This window comes from Bubalus kerabau, chromosome 21 (assembly GCF_029407905.1).
Source record: "Bubalus kerabau isolate K-KA32 ecotype Philippines breed swamp buffalo chromosome 21, PCC_UOA_SB_1v2, whole genome shotgun sequence".
Lineage (NCBI taxonomy): Eukaryota > Metazoa > Chordata > Mammalia > Artiodactyla > Bovidae > Bubalus > Bubalus kerabau.
In genome coordinates, this window is record NC_073644.1 from 7,137,089 (window position 1) to 7,157,785 (window position 20,697).

At 45.0% G+C, this 20,697-nt stretch overlaps 1 protein-coding gene across 5 annotated transcripts in view; it reads right to left on the reverse strand.

Moving 5' to 3' along the window:
• ZNF407 (zinc finger protein 407) overlaps positions 1-20,697 on the reverse strand; it is a 384,300-nt gene that overhangs the window by 353,343 nt on the left and 10,260 nt on the right. For all 5 annotated transcript variants that reach the window (XM_055558909.1, XM_055558911.1, XM_055558910.1 and 2 more), the window contains exon 2: positions 816-5,452. In XM_055558909.1, the coding sequence (XP_055414884.1) occupies positions 816-5,400 (4,585 nt within the window). In that variant the 5' untranslated portion in view covers positions 5,401-5,452. The remainder of the gene's footprint in view (positions 1-815; positions 5,453-20,697) is intronic.

A 20,697-nucleotide genomic window follows, 5' to 3' on the forward strand; every position in this document is an offset into this window, starting at 1 on the left:
TTTATTATTCAAATCCACTCATAAATTCAACCATAGAGACAGAACTTGTCTAAGCAGAGCACAATGATTTAGAAAAGCTGTCTATTTAAAATAAAGAATGTATGGCAGGTTTATAGAAACAGTGCAGTGAATTTTTACATAAATTTAGAATAGTGGCTTATGTATTTTCCACAAAAAAAAGTTTCAAAAAGAAAATTTCTACCTAAAAATTGAACATTAAAATGGAACACTCCATGAGACAGCACAGAAACTAAATCAAGTGCTACCTCCATGAAAACCAAATCCCCAGGACATATTAACTTTGAAAAGTGTTGACTAATTTTGATCTTTGAGAGCAGAATCCTGTTGCCTGGGAGTTACAGTTTGGGATATAAACTATCTGGCAATGGATACACCTAAATCCCTAAAACTGTAAGGAAATATTCATACTTCATTCTTCAAAAGCCATTTAATAGGTCCTCTGAAACCCAAAGTGCCACTTAACAGACACCCTGGAGAACCAAACACTTAAAGGACTTAGAGACAACTGAAAAGCTGTGAGAGGCAGGAATATAACAAAGGCATCAGAAGGACGAGGCTTTCTGGTCAAAGAAATCTGCCAAACAGCCTGCCTCTGGAATAACTAAGGCTCAGTTAATAACCTGGAGATACGTTGAGTGTCAACCAAGAGCAGAGCCAGGGCCGGGGGGCAGCAGGAGGTGAGCTGGGTGGGGGCTGCCAGGGAGGGGCCGTAAGGACTCCACGTTCGGGGGGAACCCAGGTCCCCACTCGAGCACGCCCCAGCCCTGGTGGGCAAAGAGGTCGCATGGACCTACCTGTGTGCGTGCGAATGTGCGCCAGGAACGCCATCGAGTTGCTACTGCGACACATCTTCCCACAGTACTTGCACACGTTGCCCTGGTTCTCCTCCCTCTCGCGGTTGATCTGCTCAGTGTCCTCCACGATGTACTTGTTCACCTCTCGGAGCAGCTCCTCGTGCTGCCCTTTGATGTGCAGGAACAAATTCTGCTCGGAGTCAAAGGGCTCCGTGCACTTGACGCACTTGAAGGTGGCGCCACCCTCGGGCAGCTCCTCCACGCTGGCCTGCTCATTCCGCATGTGGCCGGCGCTGGCCAGGTGCTGGTGGAGGTTGCTCTCCGTGTAGAAGGACTTGCCGCACAGCAGACAGTGGAAGTGTTTCTCCTTCGTCGGGTGTTTCATGGCTATGTGCACGTTCAGGCCACTCAGACCGTCTGCCAAAAAGCCGCAGTCATCACAGCGAATCCGGGTGGACTCTGCAAAGGAACTACTGTCCGCTTTCTTCTTTTTCACACCTTGAGCACAGTCCTTCAAGGGCAGTTCACTCATCCTCACTCCGGCTGCCACAAGCCCCTCTTGAGACTGGTCGAAGAGCTCCCCATCTTCGGGGTTCTTGATCCTTATTATGGAAGAATCAAATCTGCCGAAACTGTACACGGCCTGCCCTTTATCATCAATACTGATTATAGTTTCATAAACATCATTGTTGTCAATGGTGCTGTCAGAAGCTGGACCATCCTCTTCCAAAATCACTTTGGTTTCATGTCGGGAATTCATCAGAATCTCCTTACTCTCCAGAACGGGATCTTCCGGAACATCTTTCAAGTCCCCTGAACTCTGCATGCTTCCAGCTCTGTCCTGATCACTGCTCCCCAGGTTGAGCAGCTCTCTGGGAGCTGTCAGCATGGCACTCTTGGCTGGATGCTCTCCATCTACAGCTCTGGGACACCCACGTTTGCCAAGGACTTTATCAGCTTTGTCCTCTGCGTTTCCTCCATCACTCTCGCCATATGTGTTTGGACTACTGATGTCATTCAACATACTGTGCCTTTTCTTTGCTGTCTCATGATTCAGAGCTGAGCTTCCTGAGTTTTCATTCTGAAATTTGCTTGGGGAGCCACAATTAGAAGAAATACTAAGGGGTACCATCTCCTCCGGTTTTATAACTTTGTCCTTGGCAAGGGGCTGCTGGAAAGTTTCACAAAAGGAATGATCTTCACTGAGGTTAGACTCTTCCTCAGTCTCAGTTTCTACAGAGTCAGAAGCACAGAATACCTTGGACATATCTAAATTGGTATTCTCATCCAAAATAGAGCAATCAGCGGCATTTCTAGATTTGAGAGTTTCAGAGGGTTGGTCTGAAATAATCTGAAATTCCTCAGAATTCTGTTGCTGCTGCCCTTGGGGAATAATGATGGTTTTGGACACTTCTGAAGAACTGGCTTGTACATTAGTAGAGTTCAGGTAAGACTGCCTTTTCACCTTGTGTTTTTCTGTTGCCGCATGCCTGGTCATCTCCCGTCGAGTCACAGCATAGTAATCACATGCCATGCAATAAAAGGCAAACTCTCTTGTATGTTTCCGTTTTACGTGCAGCTCGAGAGAGGTGGAAGAGTGTGCCTTAAACTCACAGTGTGTACATCTGTTTTCATCTGTACTCGCATCATCTTTCTGGGGGCATGTGTCACCCTGAAGGTCCTCTGGATCCACAGAGGTTTGCTCCTTTTTCTCAATAAGGTGACTGCCAGTCTCCCTATCTTCAGGGTGAAACACGTTCTCAACTTCCACTTCCACTGGATTCCCTTGCTCGAGTGGTGGCTGTTGTGAAACGGAGGTGTCTGCTTCCACTGGAGGGTTGGCAGACTCATCTGCCACACTGGTGTTCTTCCTACTGGCATCAAGGTTACCGCCTTCAGGGCCAACAACAATATCGGAACTCTGTTTTCCACTCGCTTCAATTTCTACACGTCCTTTATGCTTCTTGGTGGCACAATGACGTTCCATGTCTCCCTTGGTTACGGTGTAATACTTACAGACTTTGCATAAATAACTGTACTGGTGACTGTGTTTTCGTCGAATGTGCACAGTCAAGTTCGTGATACTGGAGGCCAGGAGACCACAATGTGAACAGGTCCGAGAGATGTTGCCTTTAGGTCGCCCCCTCTTTGGAGTCGGGGGTGGAGCTAATTCACCCTCTTTGGTAATGACACCGGACATTGACGGTTCCTGGGGAGGCAGGATGCTCTGGTCGAGACAGGACTGCTCCTGGAACTGCACACCTTCTCCGTGGCCTTCTGTCCTCCCATTCCCGGGGACAGTAAGCTCTTCTTTCTTGTCATTTGCACCTATGCAGACCCTTTCAATACATTCCTCAAAGCTTAGGCCAATGTTATTTTTCTTAGCATTTTCAAGATGCTTGCTTCTCTTGATGTGTTTCTCCATTCCTTCTTTGCTCAGGGAATAAAGATTACACGCTTTACAAAGAAAGTGATAGTCTTGACCGTGGCGGAGCTTTATGTGTCTCGTGAGAACAGTGGAAGATCTTGTTTTGTAAAAACACTTCTTGCACTGAAACTGAGGCTTACTCGAATGCCTCGCTTCATTTCCGTGGCTTACCCTGGACTTAGCTGGCTCTTCCTGAGCTGATTTTCCGGCCTCACTCGCAGAAACTTTTGCATTTTCTGATTCTAAAGTACTTAAGGGGAACGTCTGTAAAGCTGAATCACCATTAAATGACTGAGAAGACTTTGTCTGACCCAACAAGTGAATGTGCTTCTCAGTTGCTCTGTGTTCCTCCACGTCTTTCTCGGAGGAGAAGAACAGACGACAGGGCGGGCAGAGGAAACCCATACTGTGCTTCTCCTTCATGTGGTCTCTCAGGTCCACCTCGTTCAGGGAAGTAAACGAACAACATTGGCAATGCAGGCCGGAGGCGGTCTGCTGATGCTGGTGGCTGTGCGCGTGCTCCTCCACGTCCCTCCTGGATGCGCTAGAGAAGCCACACGTCTGGCAGTGAAACCGCAACTCGCCCGCGTGGCACCTTGTCACGTGGATCTCCAGCTCCGCCCTGCTTGTGGCTGTGTGACCACAGGCCGAACAAGTGCACGCCACCTGGTGGTCGGGAGCTGGCCTCCCCGCCAGAGAGTTGGAGGAGCCGGGGAGATGCGCGTTTGTCCTGTCCTGCTTCGGGGCCTGGGTCTCTGGGGGTATCAGGCGCGTGTCCCCGTGCAGAGGCGCCGACTCCGCGTCGCTCATTTTTATCGGGGCCCTCAAGTGCTTCGAATACAGCCTCTGCACTTCGTTAGCGCCCCTTTTACTAACTCCTAGGAGCGCACACCTCTTCTTCACCTGGCCCTTCAAAGCGAAGGCGCCAGCACGCCGTCGGAAGCCGCTGCCCAGCACAAGGAAGCCACGCTCGGGCCTGGGTCTTGAGGCTGTGCTGAGGCCGGGGGCTGCCTGGGCCGTGTTTCTGCTGGACTCTAGCCTATCTAGGAGCCTCTCGGAGGTGATAACCACACCCAGCTTTCTGCTCTGGTTCTCGGGATTCCCGGCTGCATCGTGGGAGGTTACGTTTTCTTCAACGACCTCCATTTTCTCTGGAGAGGTGTTCCTGGACGGCCTCATTTCAACCAGCAGCTCGCTGCCGTGCCCACTTTGTTTAGAAAAGCTTCCTCTGAAATCTCTGAATGTGCCCGCTCCAACGCTCCGCAACACTTTTGAGTCGCCGTTCCTGGCTACCGGCCTAGATGCTCTCGGCTTTGTGCGGCCAGCCTTCGCTCCCATGGAACTCGGCTTCTTGGGCAAAGGCTGTTTGGTTAAGATCTGTACGAACCCTCCACGGGCAGCGAGGTTCTGCCGCCGGAGATGTGTTTTGCCGAGACAGTGTGCGTTCAGCAGGTTCTCCTCGGCACACTGAAAGCCGCAGAGCTCACAGGAGAAGGCCCTCAGCGGGCCACGCGCCTGCCCGGCGTGCCCAGGGAAAGCCAGGCCACCGTCGGCAGCGGGGCCACAGGCCTGGTCCTCGGGCCGCAGTGAGGGGCGCGCGGCATGCTTCTCAGCGTGTGGGCAGGAGGCGGGCAAGCAGGCACGTGGGCCCCCGAGGGCACCGCTCCCGCGCATCTCTTTGGTGGGCGAGGGTGGCTCCCCTCCAAGATGGAGGAACGCTGTGGTCTCCTGAGCAGGCTCCTTCTCAGCGGCCATTTCACCCGGGCTCGGGTGGCCGGGAAGACCTGGGCTGCCATCACGGCAACTCGGGAGGGGCTCCGCCCCAGTCCCCGGCAACGCAACACCCTCTCCTGGGCCTGTGCCTTCCGGGCTCCCTGACCCATGGGTGCCCGGCTCTCCCAGCCCCAAGGGCTCAGCCTCCACTAGTTTCATTCGCTTAGAAGCGCGTTTATTTCCGTTGTCCTCCTCGACAATGTGGTCCAAGTCCGAGGACTCTGCAAAACCCCTTTTGTTTGTGGAATTCTCAGCGGAGTCCGCTGTCTCATCAGATACAGGCCCACGGTCCACACCGTGGGATGCGCTGTGGCTCGGGTGTTCTGCCTCCTCGTTTACACGGTCACCCTCATCGCTCCCCGGCTTCTTTCCGGGATCCATCATTAATAGAGCCGGCGAGCTTCCGTGTCAGCTGCGGTCACTGGGCTCTCATAGCCTGTGAAGAACATAAACGCAGTGTTACACCTTTGAACGTACAGAAAAGACAGATGTCAGCCCTAAACTCAACATAAAGTGACACGCTGGATGAAAAATATCCCAAAATCAGCCTCTACATCTCCTTTACATTGAGATGGACTTGATCATGTGCCAAGTCCTTCATGAATGAAATCAGACTGGGCGACAGCATGTCACCACACCCCCGACTCAGAGAGCATTACTGCAGTAACTTTGATAGAAAAAGTAACTTTCAACCGGCTTACAAAAACACTCCCATGTTTTAGTTCTCTTTACTGGTCCATTTCACTTTACTACTTAAAAAAAAAAGCAGAGAAGGCCTCTTTTCAAATTACATTTCAGTGAACTCCTATAAAATAGATTAAACAAAATGTGCTATATGAGTCAGGGAGCCAGCCTTCCCTTCTTTGGCTTCCCAACGGAGGCCCAAGTCCTAGTATAAAAAGGTAACAACTGCTTCACCCCCCTTCCCCAGAGCAGAGTCCTCCTGTGGTCCTTCTAAGTAGATCCTACATCTACCAACATGGATACGCTCATCACACACAGCCGTGCACGCTCAGCTCTGCCACCAGTGAACGCCACTCCCAGCCCAGCTGTCAATCACCGATTTCTCCATCTAACAGTCATTTTGTGTTGTCTGAAGGTTAATGGCAAAGGGCAATGTCAGTGATAGGATAGAATTAATGAAGTAAATTTTAGGGGGAGAAAAAAATTTTATTGAATAAAATGCTTTAAAATCAATAACATTGATTTCATTTTTCATTATGCAATTTAATTCTATTAAAACATATCATTTTCCATTTACTTTATACCATGATTGGAATTCTCAGCCATTTGATTTGATGTTAATAAAAAGCCATCAAGTTTATGGCCTCAAAGCTAATGATAACTATTTTTAACTATTTGTCATTTTTTTTTTTTGTAACAATGACAAACCAAATGAAGGCTGTTCTATGTCTCTGTTAAAAGTAAGGACTACAAAATATATATAATGACACCAAAACCATGAGAAACAATATAAAAAATTAATAAATTAGTCTTTATCAAAATTAAACCATTTCAAATGACATTATCTTCAAAAATCACCAAAAAGAAAGTGAAAAGAGAAGCTACAGAGTAGGGAAAACGTTCCGCAAATCAATAAATATAAATATGTAAATCCTCTGCCAGATACGTTTTACAAATATTTTCTCCCTTTCCATTTCATAAATGTTATCTTTTGAAAAACAGAAGTTTTAAATTTTGATAAAATAAATTTTTTTTCTCGTTCTGACTACTTATGTGTCTCGCTTTCTATCTCCAGAGCTAGAAGGTAAAGGCCTGCTTTATTTTATCCACTCACATGTCCCAAGAATCTAGAACAATGCCAAGTACATAGAAGGTTTTAGAATGAACAAATAGCTCATTATGAAATAAGAAGTGTCTCCTAAGTGTTTATGGATGAAATGAAAATTGTCTGAGATGTCTTTCACAATAGTCTGGGAAAGGGGCCTACCGAAGGCTCTGTACCGACATGCTAAAAGCTGACTGACACTGACACCCTATCCATCTTCTATGTGTTTGCACACGTATATGCTTGAAAATGCCCACAACAGGAGTTATTTTTAAAAAGCTTTTTAACATGTAGCCTAAAATGACGTGAATTCCTTTCAATGAGTCCTTTCCTTTCCTCCTCTTGCAAGACTGCTGTGCCTCACAGCTATACCACCTTCACGACAGACACTCGCAGGTTTACATGCACAGAACACACAAACCCCAAACACAGAGACGCCTATTCAGAGTCAATGTTCCATAGAGGGCACCTAACTCATACGTTTTTGGAGATGAAAGAACGACTATATGAATATGCAGAAATAAAATAATGAGGCTCTATTATCTTCTATATAATGGCTCCAAAAATTCTATAACAAAAGGAGAAAATGTTTCAGTATTTGCTATTTCCCAAATGACTTTCTAAATTAATGAAAGAATTCAGCATCTCATTATACAAGAAACAAACATTCAACAAATAGATACAGAGTTGCCTAGAATGTCAAAGGAACTCGAATGATACAAAACACATCCTTTCCCCTCAGCAGGCTCATAGTCTACTAGGAGCCACCTGACACATGTGGAAAGGAACTCTGATACAAGGCCACGCGGGATCACACGTGTGATATAAACTAAGAACTACAGCAGCACAAACAGGCAAGCAACCCTACTGCCAGGCAGACTGTTGGGCTAAAAGAGCAGAAACATCATTTGAGCTAAACCCCAAGGTAACAAAACGTTTTTCTTCCTTTTCTTGAGAGGGCAGGTAGGAACAGTTAAAACCTTTTAAGGAGAAAAAAAGGATTAGCAAAGCCACAGAACACCCTCGATGAGCATGCAAGACAGGTGGCAATGCAGGCAGCTACCGCTCTGGCTTTCTACTGCGGGGCAACTGAAAACCCAGGCAGAGGACCATCCACCACATCACAGAAGGCTCTGAATTAGCAGCTGGAATTCATTCAGCAGTGTCGGCGGGGAGTCACCAAAACGCAGCGCTGCTTCAGGAAGATTCGGTTTTCAGTTACAGGACGTATCATAGGGAGATACAGTCGAGAAGCAGAGTGAGAGCATTCTAACTGTTTTGAGTTATAGGGCCTGAACTGGAATGACATCAGTACTCATGAGTCCCGAGTATCTTAGAGTGACCGAGAGGGGACTCGATGGAAATGAGGAAGCTTACACACATACAAATTTAAAAAGAAAAACCTTCATCAGAAAGATTATTAGTTTATTATAGCAGAACTCAAAACCCACCCGATTGGGAAAGTTCAAGGACTCGTTTCTGGAGGCAGGCTGAATTCATTTGCTCAACACTTACTGAAGTCGACCATGTGTCAGAAAGCACTTCAACCCTCTGTGAACAAAGCAGAACACAGGGCAGGCAGGGGCCTCACTGTCATCACTCAAGGCAGGATCCCTGTTTTCTCTCGAAGTCCTAGTCCCTGTGCTCACTGGAGAAGACCGTGAGCCTCCTGTTTCCTCCCACAGTAAGATTCCAAAATTCAGAAGACTTAGTAGGAATTTAGACTAAAATAATGAGATGTATTATTAAGCCAAATCTTCTCAAAGCAGATGGTTCCTATACAAATTGATCAATTACTATTCAACACACCACACATCCTCACTCTGCCAGATTTTCAAATATGCAATTCCATTTATAGTTTCTACTCTCACTCAAATTCTCACATAGTGGTTGTTCCTTAAGTAAAAAAAATAAAGTGATCTTCAATTTTACCTATATACATACGTACATATATACATATGTATATAGTGACCTTCAATAGAGTGATCGTTGGAAGAAAAGTTATGACCAACCTAGACAGCATATTAAAAAGCAGAGACATTACTTTGCCAACAAAGGTCCATCTAGTCAAAGCTATGGTTTTTCCAGTCATCATGTATGAATGTGAGAGTTAGTTATAAAGAAAGCTGAGTGGCGAAGAATTGATGCTTTTTGAACTGTGGTGTTGGAGAAGACTCTTGAGAGTTCCCTTGGACAGCAAGGAGATCCAACCAGTCCATCCTAAAGGAAATCAGTCCTGAATATACATTGGAAAGACTCATGCTGAAGCTGAAACTCCAATACTTTGGCCACCTGATGCGAAGAACTGACTCTTTGGAAAAGACCCTGATACTGGGAAAGATTGAAGGTGGGAGGGGAAGGGGACCACAGAGGATGAGATGGTTGGATGGTATCACCGACCCAATGGACATGAGTTTGAGTAAACTCCGGGAGTTGGTGATGGACAGGGAAGCCTGGTGTGCTGCAGTCCATGGGGTTGCAAAGAGTCGGAAATGACTGAGTGACTGAATTGAACTGAATATCGTGATCTTCAGTTTTACCTATAAAAAATTATTAGCTCATTAAGAAACTATCCCAAAAGAAAATCCTTACTATTAACTGAAATATTCTCTGTTGAGGTTTAAAAAGAAAAAAGAAGATGCAGCAAAGAAATCAAAACATTCATACACTTTTTAAGAACAATAATAAAACAAATCAATAGCAGCCTTACGATGACATCTGGTGGCCATTTCTCACAGGAACTATTTTCAGCACTTTTTTTACAGTGTTTCAGAAAGCAGTAGAGAAACATAAGCAGTTTTTTGACCACTTCACATGCTTGCGTTACTGTGGGCAGCACGCATGAAGTCTTCCCCTTCACTTTCTCCCCTTTGGTTCCACTTTGACGCATCCTGACCTCAGTTCTCTCCCCATCCATTTGTCTCCTGGGCTGAGTGTGCGGCAGGCGAGCCGGAGCGGTCTCGACCCGACTCGCGCGCGCTCTCCCACTAGCATGCTGAGGCCACCCCCACGCGAAGGCCCCGCCCTGTGCCCACCGGGGGCCCTCTCACCCTGCGTCCTTCCTGGACCGACCCAGTGGCCACCGTGAGGCTGCCACGCACCGGCAGCAGGCCACAAGCAGAGTCAGTGTGGGGACGCATGTGGCAGGCAGGCACACACAGAAACTCCCCAGAGTCTCTCCCCCTTTGTCTTCAGGCCTGAAAGGACACAGCAGGGCAGGTAAAGGGCCCACAAGCCTGCTCCACGTGCAATAGTGACAGCTGAGGCGAGAACAAAGGGAAGTTAGTGGGCTACTCAGATCTCTTCCTTAACCTACCGTTGTCAACTGGACTTTTCATGAAAATATGTCTCTTACCATTAGACTATCAGTAACTTAATATGGTACCACCACGTCCAGGTGTTGTCTGTTAACAAGAAACTCAGAAGCATTAGTTGCCGTTCATCAGTTTCTGAGACCACAAAATAAACTATCTGATGCTGACAAAAATATCACTTTCTATGAAAATGCTTACAAGTTGAATAACATCTTCCATGAGAAAAGAGTATAACTTAACACCCTAAAATGCATTTACTACATAACACTGGAGGCAATTTACCACAAATGGATGTATAATATAGTTGTGGTTTATTCACAATTGGATCAGAACATGAACACCTGGGTCCGATAACACCCACCTCCTCACTGTCCGACAACTGGCTGCAAGGCTTTCCTCAGTTAGGTTCATACACTTGTACCTTTCCCCAATTAGATAAATTCATGTGGTGCTTTAAAATGAGTGCACAAACTCCTCTGACACTCCTTAAAGGGAGGAGCTGATCCCCTCACCTTTGTGTGGCCTGGCCTTGCGGACCTGCTGGAAGGGACAGAGCAGAGTGGAAGTGAAGGTGTTCACCTCCTAGGAGGCCCCGTGCCTGCGGCTTGCTCCCTCCGCTGCCCCTCTGCCTGGGGGAGCAGGAGCCCTGCTGACCGCATACCCTGCAGCCAGGGATGCTTGGGGGTAGGGGGGTGGAGAGGAACTGAAGCTTCCTACCCAGAGCCAGAAGGAGCAACTGCCAATAGCAAGCAAGTGAGCTGTCCAGTGCTGTCCATCTGGAAGAGGCTCCTCCAGCCCCAGGTGAGCCTTCAGATGACTGACTGCAGAAGCAGAACCCCCCAGGTGAGCCCACCCCCAAACCCCTGATGCACAGACACTCACTTTAAGCCCCAAGATTTTGACATAATTCTCTGCAGGGCACTAGACTACTGGGAAATCCCGTGGACAGAGGAACCTGGCAGGCTACAGTCCCCTCGGCATCCCAAGAGTCGGACACGACTTAGCAACTAAACAACAACTAGCATAGTGCCGGTTCTCTCTCTCCCACCTTTCAGAAATAGATACAGCTCAAGCGCACCCCTCCTGCATATATATTTTATACATAATTTCCTTTTCTGTATGCTCCAACCTTTAACAGGAATCTTCTGTATTAACATTAGAGTATTAAGCTACTACACAGGAGGAGGTCAACAAATGTTAAGAGAATTACACTCTGAAATGCATATCAAGACCAGAATTCCTGTCAAACATGTGTAAGAAGATTTTAGAACTTAAGACAGTGACATTTACATTCATGCCTCTCCCACTACCAAACTCAGATCATTGATCACTACAATGAAAAAGCAGTATAATAAAATCAAGAGTTATTAAAGAGATGAGGCAGAGAGTTTTAAATTTAGATTTGTATAGAATAAAAGAAAAAGTTAAAGTTTCCGAAAGACCTGCTCGTGTTAGATGAAGGTTTTCATTCTCATAGGCCCCTAGAATTATTTGTACCACACACCTGCCTCAGAGCTAACAGTAACCAGAAGCTCCTTGCCAGCTGGACTCGGGATGATAGCAGCCCACAATCTATCTAACATTCCCCCAACCTGCCAAGGTGGCCCATGCAGTAAACACATGGAGAGCCACGGGTCATCAAGGCTGGACGTGTCACAATCCGTCTGGGCCCGGAGACAGGTAGCTCCCTCACCTCCCACTAACAGGAGTATCCGAGCTCAGGAGTTGCCGGAGTCTCTGATCACAGGACCTGTGCCTGATTAAGCTTCGCCTCCAAAGCATCTCACATGCATGTCGAGCTTAATCCTAAAGAGAACCTTCCCAGGAGGTCCAAAGACACACTGAAGACAAGCAGGCTCGAACTATGTGCTCCTGAGCCCAAAGGTCAGCGTAAGGTAAACTATCAGATGGAGACAAAAGTTCTCACTCAAGTCAGAAAAGAATGATGTTTCTATTCTGGGGTGAAAGTGTTAGTCGCTCAACTGTGTCCGACTCTTTGTGACCCATGGATTGAAGCCCTCCAGCTCCTCTGTCCATGGGATTCTCCAGGCATGAATACTGGAGTGGGTGGCTATTCCCTTCTCCAGGGAATCTTCCTGACCCAGGGATTGAACCTGGGTATCCTGCAGTGCAGGTAGATTCTTTACCATCTGAGCCACCAGGGAAGCATGGTCTGTTTCAAACATCTGATTCTATATGCAAGTTAAAAAACAGAATATTTCTTAAGTTTTGATTGCACAAAACAATCACTAAAAAGTCATACTAAGAGGGAGAATAAGTAGATCATCATCCCTTTCATTAGCAAACATAGTCACCTTTCCAACACTGCTTGTGAAGATGTATTAACACCAACAAAAAACAAATCACAGGACAAAAATAAACTATAAAATTAGCTCAGCCTTCTAAATAGCCAGCTATTTCTCTTTTTAAAATCTTCCTACACTTCAAGTACTATTTTCCAAATACGTTAATTGATCTGGTAATAAAGTTAATTTTATGACTATGTTATATCAACCATCTCTGACAAAGGTACCTTTTGTTGCATGGAAGATTTTATATAGAAAGTTAAAATTTAATGTATCTCTTGTAAATCTTTCACTAGTATTTCTAATTGTTTTGATTTTTTAAGAAAGGAAATTCTTAGTGGAATAGAAAAACAGTAAAGGGAATGAAGATTCTATGAGTAAAGAAGAAAAAGAAAAAATTCAGTACCATTAAAAGAAGACACATTGAATCATTTGTATCCCATGCCATTTGAAAAGGTTGTTTTATTATCAATGTAACTAATCACAATGAAACCATCTCTTACAACTAAAGACATTATAATGAATTTTCTTTACAGCTACAGAGAAATGGGATTTGCTGTTTCACATCAAATAGAACAGGCTGTATAAATTCTTCTCCCTATTTATTGTAAAATATAATTTCATCTATAAAATCAGTCATGAAATATTAAAACTGAAACAACAGAATTTATATCCTTTACTTAATTTAGTTTAAATGGTCTATTCACTAAAAAGGGGGGAGTGGGTACATGCGACAGAGCCCCTACTTCCTCATTAAGCGTTTCCATTAGACCCTTTATTTTCAAGAATTTATAATGCAGCCATAAAGAAAAGCATTCTATAATAAAAGTTAGTATACTTTCCTTAAATTTTCCTTTCATCTTATTCAAAAGGCAAAAGAATAAAGCACACAGCGTACGAATGCTGAGGAAGGGAAGACAACTAGGAGGAAAAAATTAAAGAAACACAATAGATGGACACTGAAAATGTAAAACTCCAGTTAAAAAAAAAAAAAAAGAACAAGTGAGGCAGCCCAAGTATTCCAACAACACACTGCAGGACACACGATGAATATTTAACTTTTCTGAGCCCTAGTTTCCTCATTCCATGTAAGATTTCTACATTCCATTAGAAAATCTCTCACTGATAGTAAAAACTGGTGACCACTCAACAAGAAGAAAAAGAATGAAACTGGTTTTCATTCCAGCAGGAAAAATATGAAGAAAAAGGCTACTTCCAAAATACAAATATGGAGGAAAACTAACTTTAAAAACAGCTAAAACACATTCTACACTGTTCTTGCTTAGATTCATCAAGGTCCACTGAGAAGAGATGAATTAACACAATGACTAATCAAAGAACTGCCAGGGGAAAAAAGACAAAAACTACTAATTTTGGAAGAAATCTGGAAAACATTAATTCCAACTGTCAATAAGCTAACACATGATATAAAATTATCATGCCTCAAGATAGCTGGAACATAAATTATTAGGTACCAAAGACCTGAGTGTTTAGAAAGTATATTTAGAAAAGAGAAAATGTCATCATTAAATTTTAAAAATGGATATAGTTCTAATCAAGGCTAGTTATCTAATAAGGTTAATTATTAGTTATCTAATATAGTTATCTAATATCTATAGTTATCTAATAAGGTTAATAGTTTCCCACACACCCACACTGGATAGTGAAATTACAGGTAATTTTTCCTTCTTCTTCCCAGATTTTTTCTATATGCTTTCCTACATATATTACTTTGGGAGGAAGACTATGGGGGAAACTTTTAAAAAGTCCCTACACATGGTTAAGTAATGGAAAATGATGATTCCTCTCAAGAAAGGAAGAGCAAGCCCTCAGGTAGAAATACATTTATGATTGTGGTTCTCAGACTAAATTGAGAATCAAAACACCACAAATAAAAGGAAGGTTAGGGGGTGACTTGCAAAAACCAGAGATGTTTGGGGTCTACTTTTAGTCAAACACCCAGGGATACCAAGAAATTTCCCTGTGGCCACTGGACTGCCCACTGAACTCAGAAAGGAGGAGGCGGCCCAGTAACAACAGGCACAGCTGGCACCCACGTCTTGGCCTCCCATTCCATCCCCACTGAATAGACCCTGGGCTCCTGAGGATCGGCAGGGTCTAGGCCTGGGGCATGGTAGGTACGCGATAATTAAGTACCATTAAAGGTAGGAACGAAGAAGTCCATGTTGACGACTGGGAGACAGACAGGCAAGCACACAGACACACGGACGGACTGACAGGGCAAAGGCACGGCTCTGTTTAGAGCAATGCTGAGGACCAGCCTGTAAATGCAGAGGGACTGCAGGGGACAGAAAATCACTTGACAAAAAACGGTATCAGGCAAGATGGATGCCAAGTCCAGGGGGGTAACTTTGATATGCAGAATATCTGAGTGGCATTAAACCATCTCCCTACACTGCTTATTTGTTGCAAGGGAAGATGACAAATTGAGTAACTGCACAGTGGCTACACCAGCTACATCTTGCAGGGGTGATCAAAAGTAACCTCCGCGGTGAAGGTGGACATGGGCTGCCTGCAGACAAGCACCCTGAGGAGGGCAGGACGCCTGGGCTCACTGCAGCTGAGAACAGCGAACCCGCAGCTAACCGAGACGAGACAGCAAACAACCCAGAGCGAGGAATGCTTTATTTGAAAATGAAAAAAAAAAAAAAAAGTGGGGAGGACTGCATTCTTCACAAATGTCAGTGTCATAAAAGACAAAGACAGACTATGGAAATGTTCCAGATCACAGGAGGCTGAGGAGACATGTGGCAACCCACTCCAGTATTCTTGCCTGGAAAATTCCATGGACAGAAAAGCCTGGCAGGCTACAGTCCATGGGCTCAGACACGACTGAGCACACACACACACAGACATGACAACGAAATGTGATATGTGTTCTCAGACTGGATCCTCCGGTGGCAGGAAAACGTGCGATATAGGGCATCCTAGGTCTGCTGTCCAAAAGCACCGTGATAGTTAACTGTGTGTATGGCCCTGGGCTGCACAGAGAGCTGGTAAGGTACTCTTTCTAGATACATCTGGGAGGATGTTTCTGGAAGAGATGAGCATTTGAACAGTAGACTGAATAAAGATCTTCCCTCACCAGTGTGGGTTGGCAGTGCCCAACCTGTTGAGGGCTGGAATAGAACAAAATGATGGAGAAGTGGACAGAGGGCAAATCTGTTTTTCCTCCTTGAGTTAGGACATCCACCTTCTCCTCTGACATCAACGCTCATGGTTTTTGAGCCATCAAACTCAGACTGAACTGTTACCAGCTTTTCTGTTTCTCCATGCTACAGAGAGACTATGGAACTTCCAAGCCTCCATATTCACACTGACCAATGCCTACCAAAAAAAAAAAAAAATCCCCTCTGATATATATCTGTATACATCCTATCAGGCTTCTGAGGTGGTGTTAGTGGTAAAGAACCTACCTGCCAATGCAGGAGATGCAAGAGACTTAGGTTCAATCCCTGGGTCAGGAAGATCCCCTGGAGAAGGGTAAGGCAACCCACTAAAGTATTCCTGCCTGGGAAATTCTATGGTCAGAGGAGCCTGGTGGGCTATAGTCCATGGGGTCACAAAGAGTCGGACACGACTGAAAGTGATTTAGCACACAGCATGCATACATCCTGTTGGTTCTCTTTCTCTAGAAAACCCTGACTGATACAGGTTTTGGGATAGAGAATGGTTCTAGACAAATAGGATTTTCCCTTGAATTGGAACCAAGGTTTCTGGAACTGACTTTGTAATGACTATTTCCAGTAGCAAATAGAGTACTGATAGCAGTCTATGGTGTGAACAGGAAAACGCTGTCCCAAAGCCCCACCAGACACACAGGCCTGCCAATTCCCAGCTGAACGCATTCCCTTCCATCAGAACCTTGTGGGTTAAGCACTGAAGACACTAAAGAGTATTCATCATGTGAACAGTATTTCCAAGTATGACAGAAATACAGTAGTGGCCTTCAATAAAGTTACCTAGCGCAAGAAGGCGGAGAAGGCAATGGCACCCCACTCCAGTACTCCTGCCTGGAAAATCCCATGGACGGAGGAGCCTGGTAGGCTGCAGTCCATGGGGTCACAAAGAGTCAGACACGACTGAGCGACTTCACTTTCACTTTTCACTTTCATGCATTGGAGAAGGAAATGGCAACCCACTCCAGTGTTCTTGCCTGGAGAATCCCAGGGACGGGGGAGCCTGGTGGGCTGCTGTCTCTGGGGTCGCACAGAGTCGGACACAACTGAAGTGACTTAGCAGCAGCAGCAACAGCACAAGAAGGATTTTTAAGTAAGTATGTGTTTTTAGCAAGTGTTTTAGGGAAAAAATGAGATACCAGCCTATGACTCCACCTGTGTTACTTCTTATGACAAGGCTCAGTTTGAAAAAAAAAATTAGGTAAAATACTATGGCATAAAATATAGCAAAAACAATGAAAGCGTAAAACAACTAAAGTATGGAAAACTGCTTACATATATCTTACTCATTTACTAATTTTTTCATTATATTCTATGAAATCAATTAAATAGTTAAGAGTTCTCTGCTCTAAATCTGTCAGTAAATCAGGGTGTTTGGAAAGTCAGTCCCCGCCCCTCCACTGGCAAGCCTTCACAGGCGGCCTCACTCCCTAGTTTTCACACATGAATATTGGCACCTCGATGACACCTCTCAGAAAACACTGTGGCCAACGAAATGTCCTAACTCTGTATACTGAGAATTAAACATTCTGAGAATTAAATAAGAGAATTATATATTGGGTTGGCCAAAGAGTTCGTTTAAGTTTTCTGTAAAATCTTATGGAAAACCCCAAATGAACCTTCTGGCCAACCCAATATGTGGAGAATGAAAACTACAAAATATTAATTTTCTACACATTCAGAGCTTTCCTTTAGATTTGAGTACCACGGCTTCCCTGGTGGCTCAGACGGTAAAGAATCTGCCTGCAATGTGGGAAACCTGGGTTCGATCCCTGGGATGGGAAGGAGGAGGGCTGGGCAACCCACTCCAGTGTTCTGGCCTAGAGAGTCCCAGGGACAAAGGAGCCTGGAGGGCTGAAGTCCACGGGGTCGCAAAAAGTCAGACACGACTAAGTGACTAAGCACAGCACACACACAGCAGCTAGAATCACCCTAACAAGAAGCTAACGCCCTACTACCATAATCGCGGTAAGAAGTGGACTTGCACACGGCTCAAACCCAGGTTCACATCTCGCTCCTGTAACTCCCCAGGCCGGTGCTCCAGGTAAGCAGGTCGGCAGGCAGGCAGATCCTGGCGCTTTCCATCCGGATGCTCTGCCTCAGAGCTCGCCCATTCTCTGCATCCCCCTGACAGAAGCAGCAAAGAGGCAGGGCGTTGCCTCTTTAAAACCTTGTCCCCCAAGCAGCATCTGCCACTTCCACTCATTCCTGTTTCACTGCAAGAAAATCTGAACAATGTCCCCTGGAGCCGTGCACCCGACCACGTGGAAGGGAAGGCCTGAGTTAGGTGGACAGCTAGCCATCCCTGCCACCAATCCAAAAATCATCGCACTACTAGCCATTCTACCATCAATGAAGGTTTTTGGTCTTTATTTGTTGCTGTTGTTCAGTTGCTTGGTCTTCATGAGACTTCCCAAATCCTGATTTGATAAATACAGTGGCCCTTTAAGAGCATAGTTAGAGAGCCATTAGTTCCATATTTGTAAAACAAAGAGACTTACAGACAATATCAATCATTGGAAAATTTAGCTAATCATCAAAACATGAATCCCTTGGGCCTACATGTGGAAGATTCTAATATCTGGGGTGGTGACAAAACCTGTGGTTTTAAAGAGCTCCCTGGTTGACTCTGATGAGGCAGATTTGGGCCCACTGGCTAAAAGTCCCTCCTAACCTCAAGAAAACCTGTATACTTAACACACATTCACCAGACAGAGCTGAGGTGGAGAGGAGAGCAAAAAAGGTGAGTCAGGACGGAGAAAAATGTACTGCCCTAAACAGGGCCCCCACACCAGATTCCAGTCTCATTTGCCTACCTAATAACTGCTGCTAAGTCACTTCACTCGTGTCTGACTCTGTGCGACCCCATAGACGGCAGCCCACCAGGCTCCCCCATTCCTGGGATTCTCCAGGCAAGAACACTGGAGTGGGTTGCCATTTCTTTCTCCAATGCATGAGAGTGAAAAGTGAAAGTGAAATCGCTCAGTCGTGTCTGACTCTTCACCACCCCATGGACTGCAGCCTACCAGGCTCCTCCGTCCATGGGATTTTCCAGGCAAGAGTACTGGAGTGGGGTGCCATTGCCTTCTCCACCTAGTAACTGGCCACACATTATTCCGAAAGTGACTTTCAGCAAACACTGCCTCAATCTGCCACCTTGAAATCCTAGGGTTTTAAACACCACCCCATGGGAAGCCAGATTATGGACCCTGAAGATTCTCAATGAAAGCCACTCGATCTCATTTTCTGAAAGACTATAATTTCCACTACCTCTCCTTGAATGATCTGAATTTTCTAGACTATTTTTATACATACATTACACCTTAGTTTAAATTCTAACAGTTTTATAATTTTATACAGTCCTATAAAGCTGTGATTCCTCATTCTATAATAACTGATCCAATTACGATATATCAAATTCTGATCCCTAATTCACAATAATTCACAGCTGAACTGTACACTCGGGAAGGAGTGGCTTGTTGCTTGTTGCAGGTCTAAAGCTCACATATTTCACTATATTTAGTAACTGACAAGCAGGCTAGGCTTTGGTCACACTGGATGATCATACTGGTGTTACTCCAACTGCGTTAAGCAATGTCTCTTCCCAAGGAGGTTTCTTATTACCTTGCTTGTTTTTATCTAAAACTACTCTGCTTTTTAACAAAAGGGGGAATGTACAGCATATAAGGGAAAACAAAAGAGAAGTGTGAACATCAGATACACTGAAAAGCACTGAGAATCAGGACTGAGAATGTCTCGCTTTAGCAAAATACAGCTGAAACAAGAAGAGCTGAAGCACCTAAACTCCATCTGAAGAGGCCTGCGCTCCACGTGTGTCCGTCAGGGACCTGCTACAAGCCCTACGTGAGTCTGAAATGCAGACATCCCGCTATGGAAGGGCTCTCGCAGGCTGTCAGCTCCTTAGTGAGGGGCTGGCTCTGCTAGAAAGGATGACATTACATAATTACAAACGCTTGACACTTCCCATGTTTTAGACAATTTCAACACTCTGAATATCAAACAAAAATAGTAGAGCTATTTGGTTCCACAGGCCATGAATTTGACTTCAGGCTTCTAGAACCATCTTTTAATTGTCCCTATACTTGCTCATTTCAAGGAGCAACTGTCACACCATGATGGCTTAAATTAAAGTTTACAGCATAAGTAATGTTTATTTAAAAAACAGTCCTCGTAATATGGGATACATATGACACTTCAAAAAAAAGTTATCAAAGGTAAGAAAGAAAAAAAAAAGGGGGGGGGAGGCAGATTTCTCAAAAGTGCCCTTCTTAGCAACCTAAGCAAAGAAGTAATGGCTTCCTAAATCCTACAGCATGATATGACCACTTCCTAATGAAATGGAAGATACAGTCCTTAGAATTAAAACAAAATGCAATTACTTTTCCTGCTTTCAAGACCGTCAAATGCTAGAATAATAAAGGCATGTGTGTGTTAGTGGCCCAGTCCTGTCCGACTCTTTGCGACCCCATGGCACTAATTTGCATGTCTCTAATTATTGATACTGGGCTTCCCTGGTGGCTTAGTGGTAAAGAATTTGCCTGCAATGCAGGAGACACAGGAGACTCAAGTTCGATCTCTGGGTCAGGAAGATCCCCTGGAGAAGGAAGTGGCAACCATTCCAGTATTCTTGCCCAGAAAATTCTATGGACAGAGGAGCCCGGGGGGCTACAGCCCATGGGGTCACAAAAGAGTCAGACACAACTGAGCACCGCATACAGTCATGTACTGAAAAGACCTATTCTCACTTGTGACTTTTCTGGTCACTTTATTGATAGTTTCTTTCAATAAACAAAAGTTGTTGATATGAATGTTGTCAAACATCAATCTTTTCCTCTACAGTCTGCACCTACTACGATTTGTTGAAGAACCTCTTCCCTCTAACAGAGTAACAGAACAATTCCCCTACACTGTCTTATAAAAGTTTCACAGCTCTGCCCTCTATTTGTAAGCCTCTAACTGACTTTGGTGAGTGATATGAATTAGAAATGCATCCCATGGATAAGAAGGCCCCTGTTTGGTAAGGGCCACAGTCACAGCCAACCATTACTAGA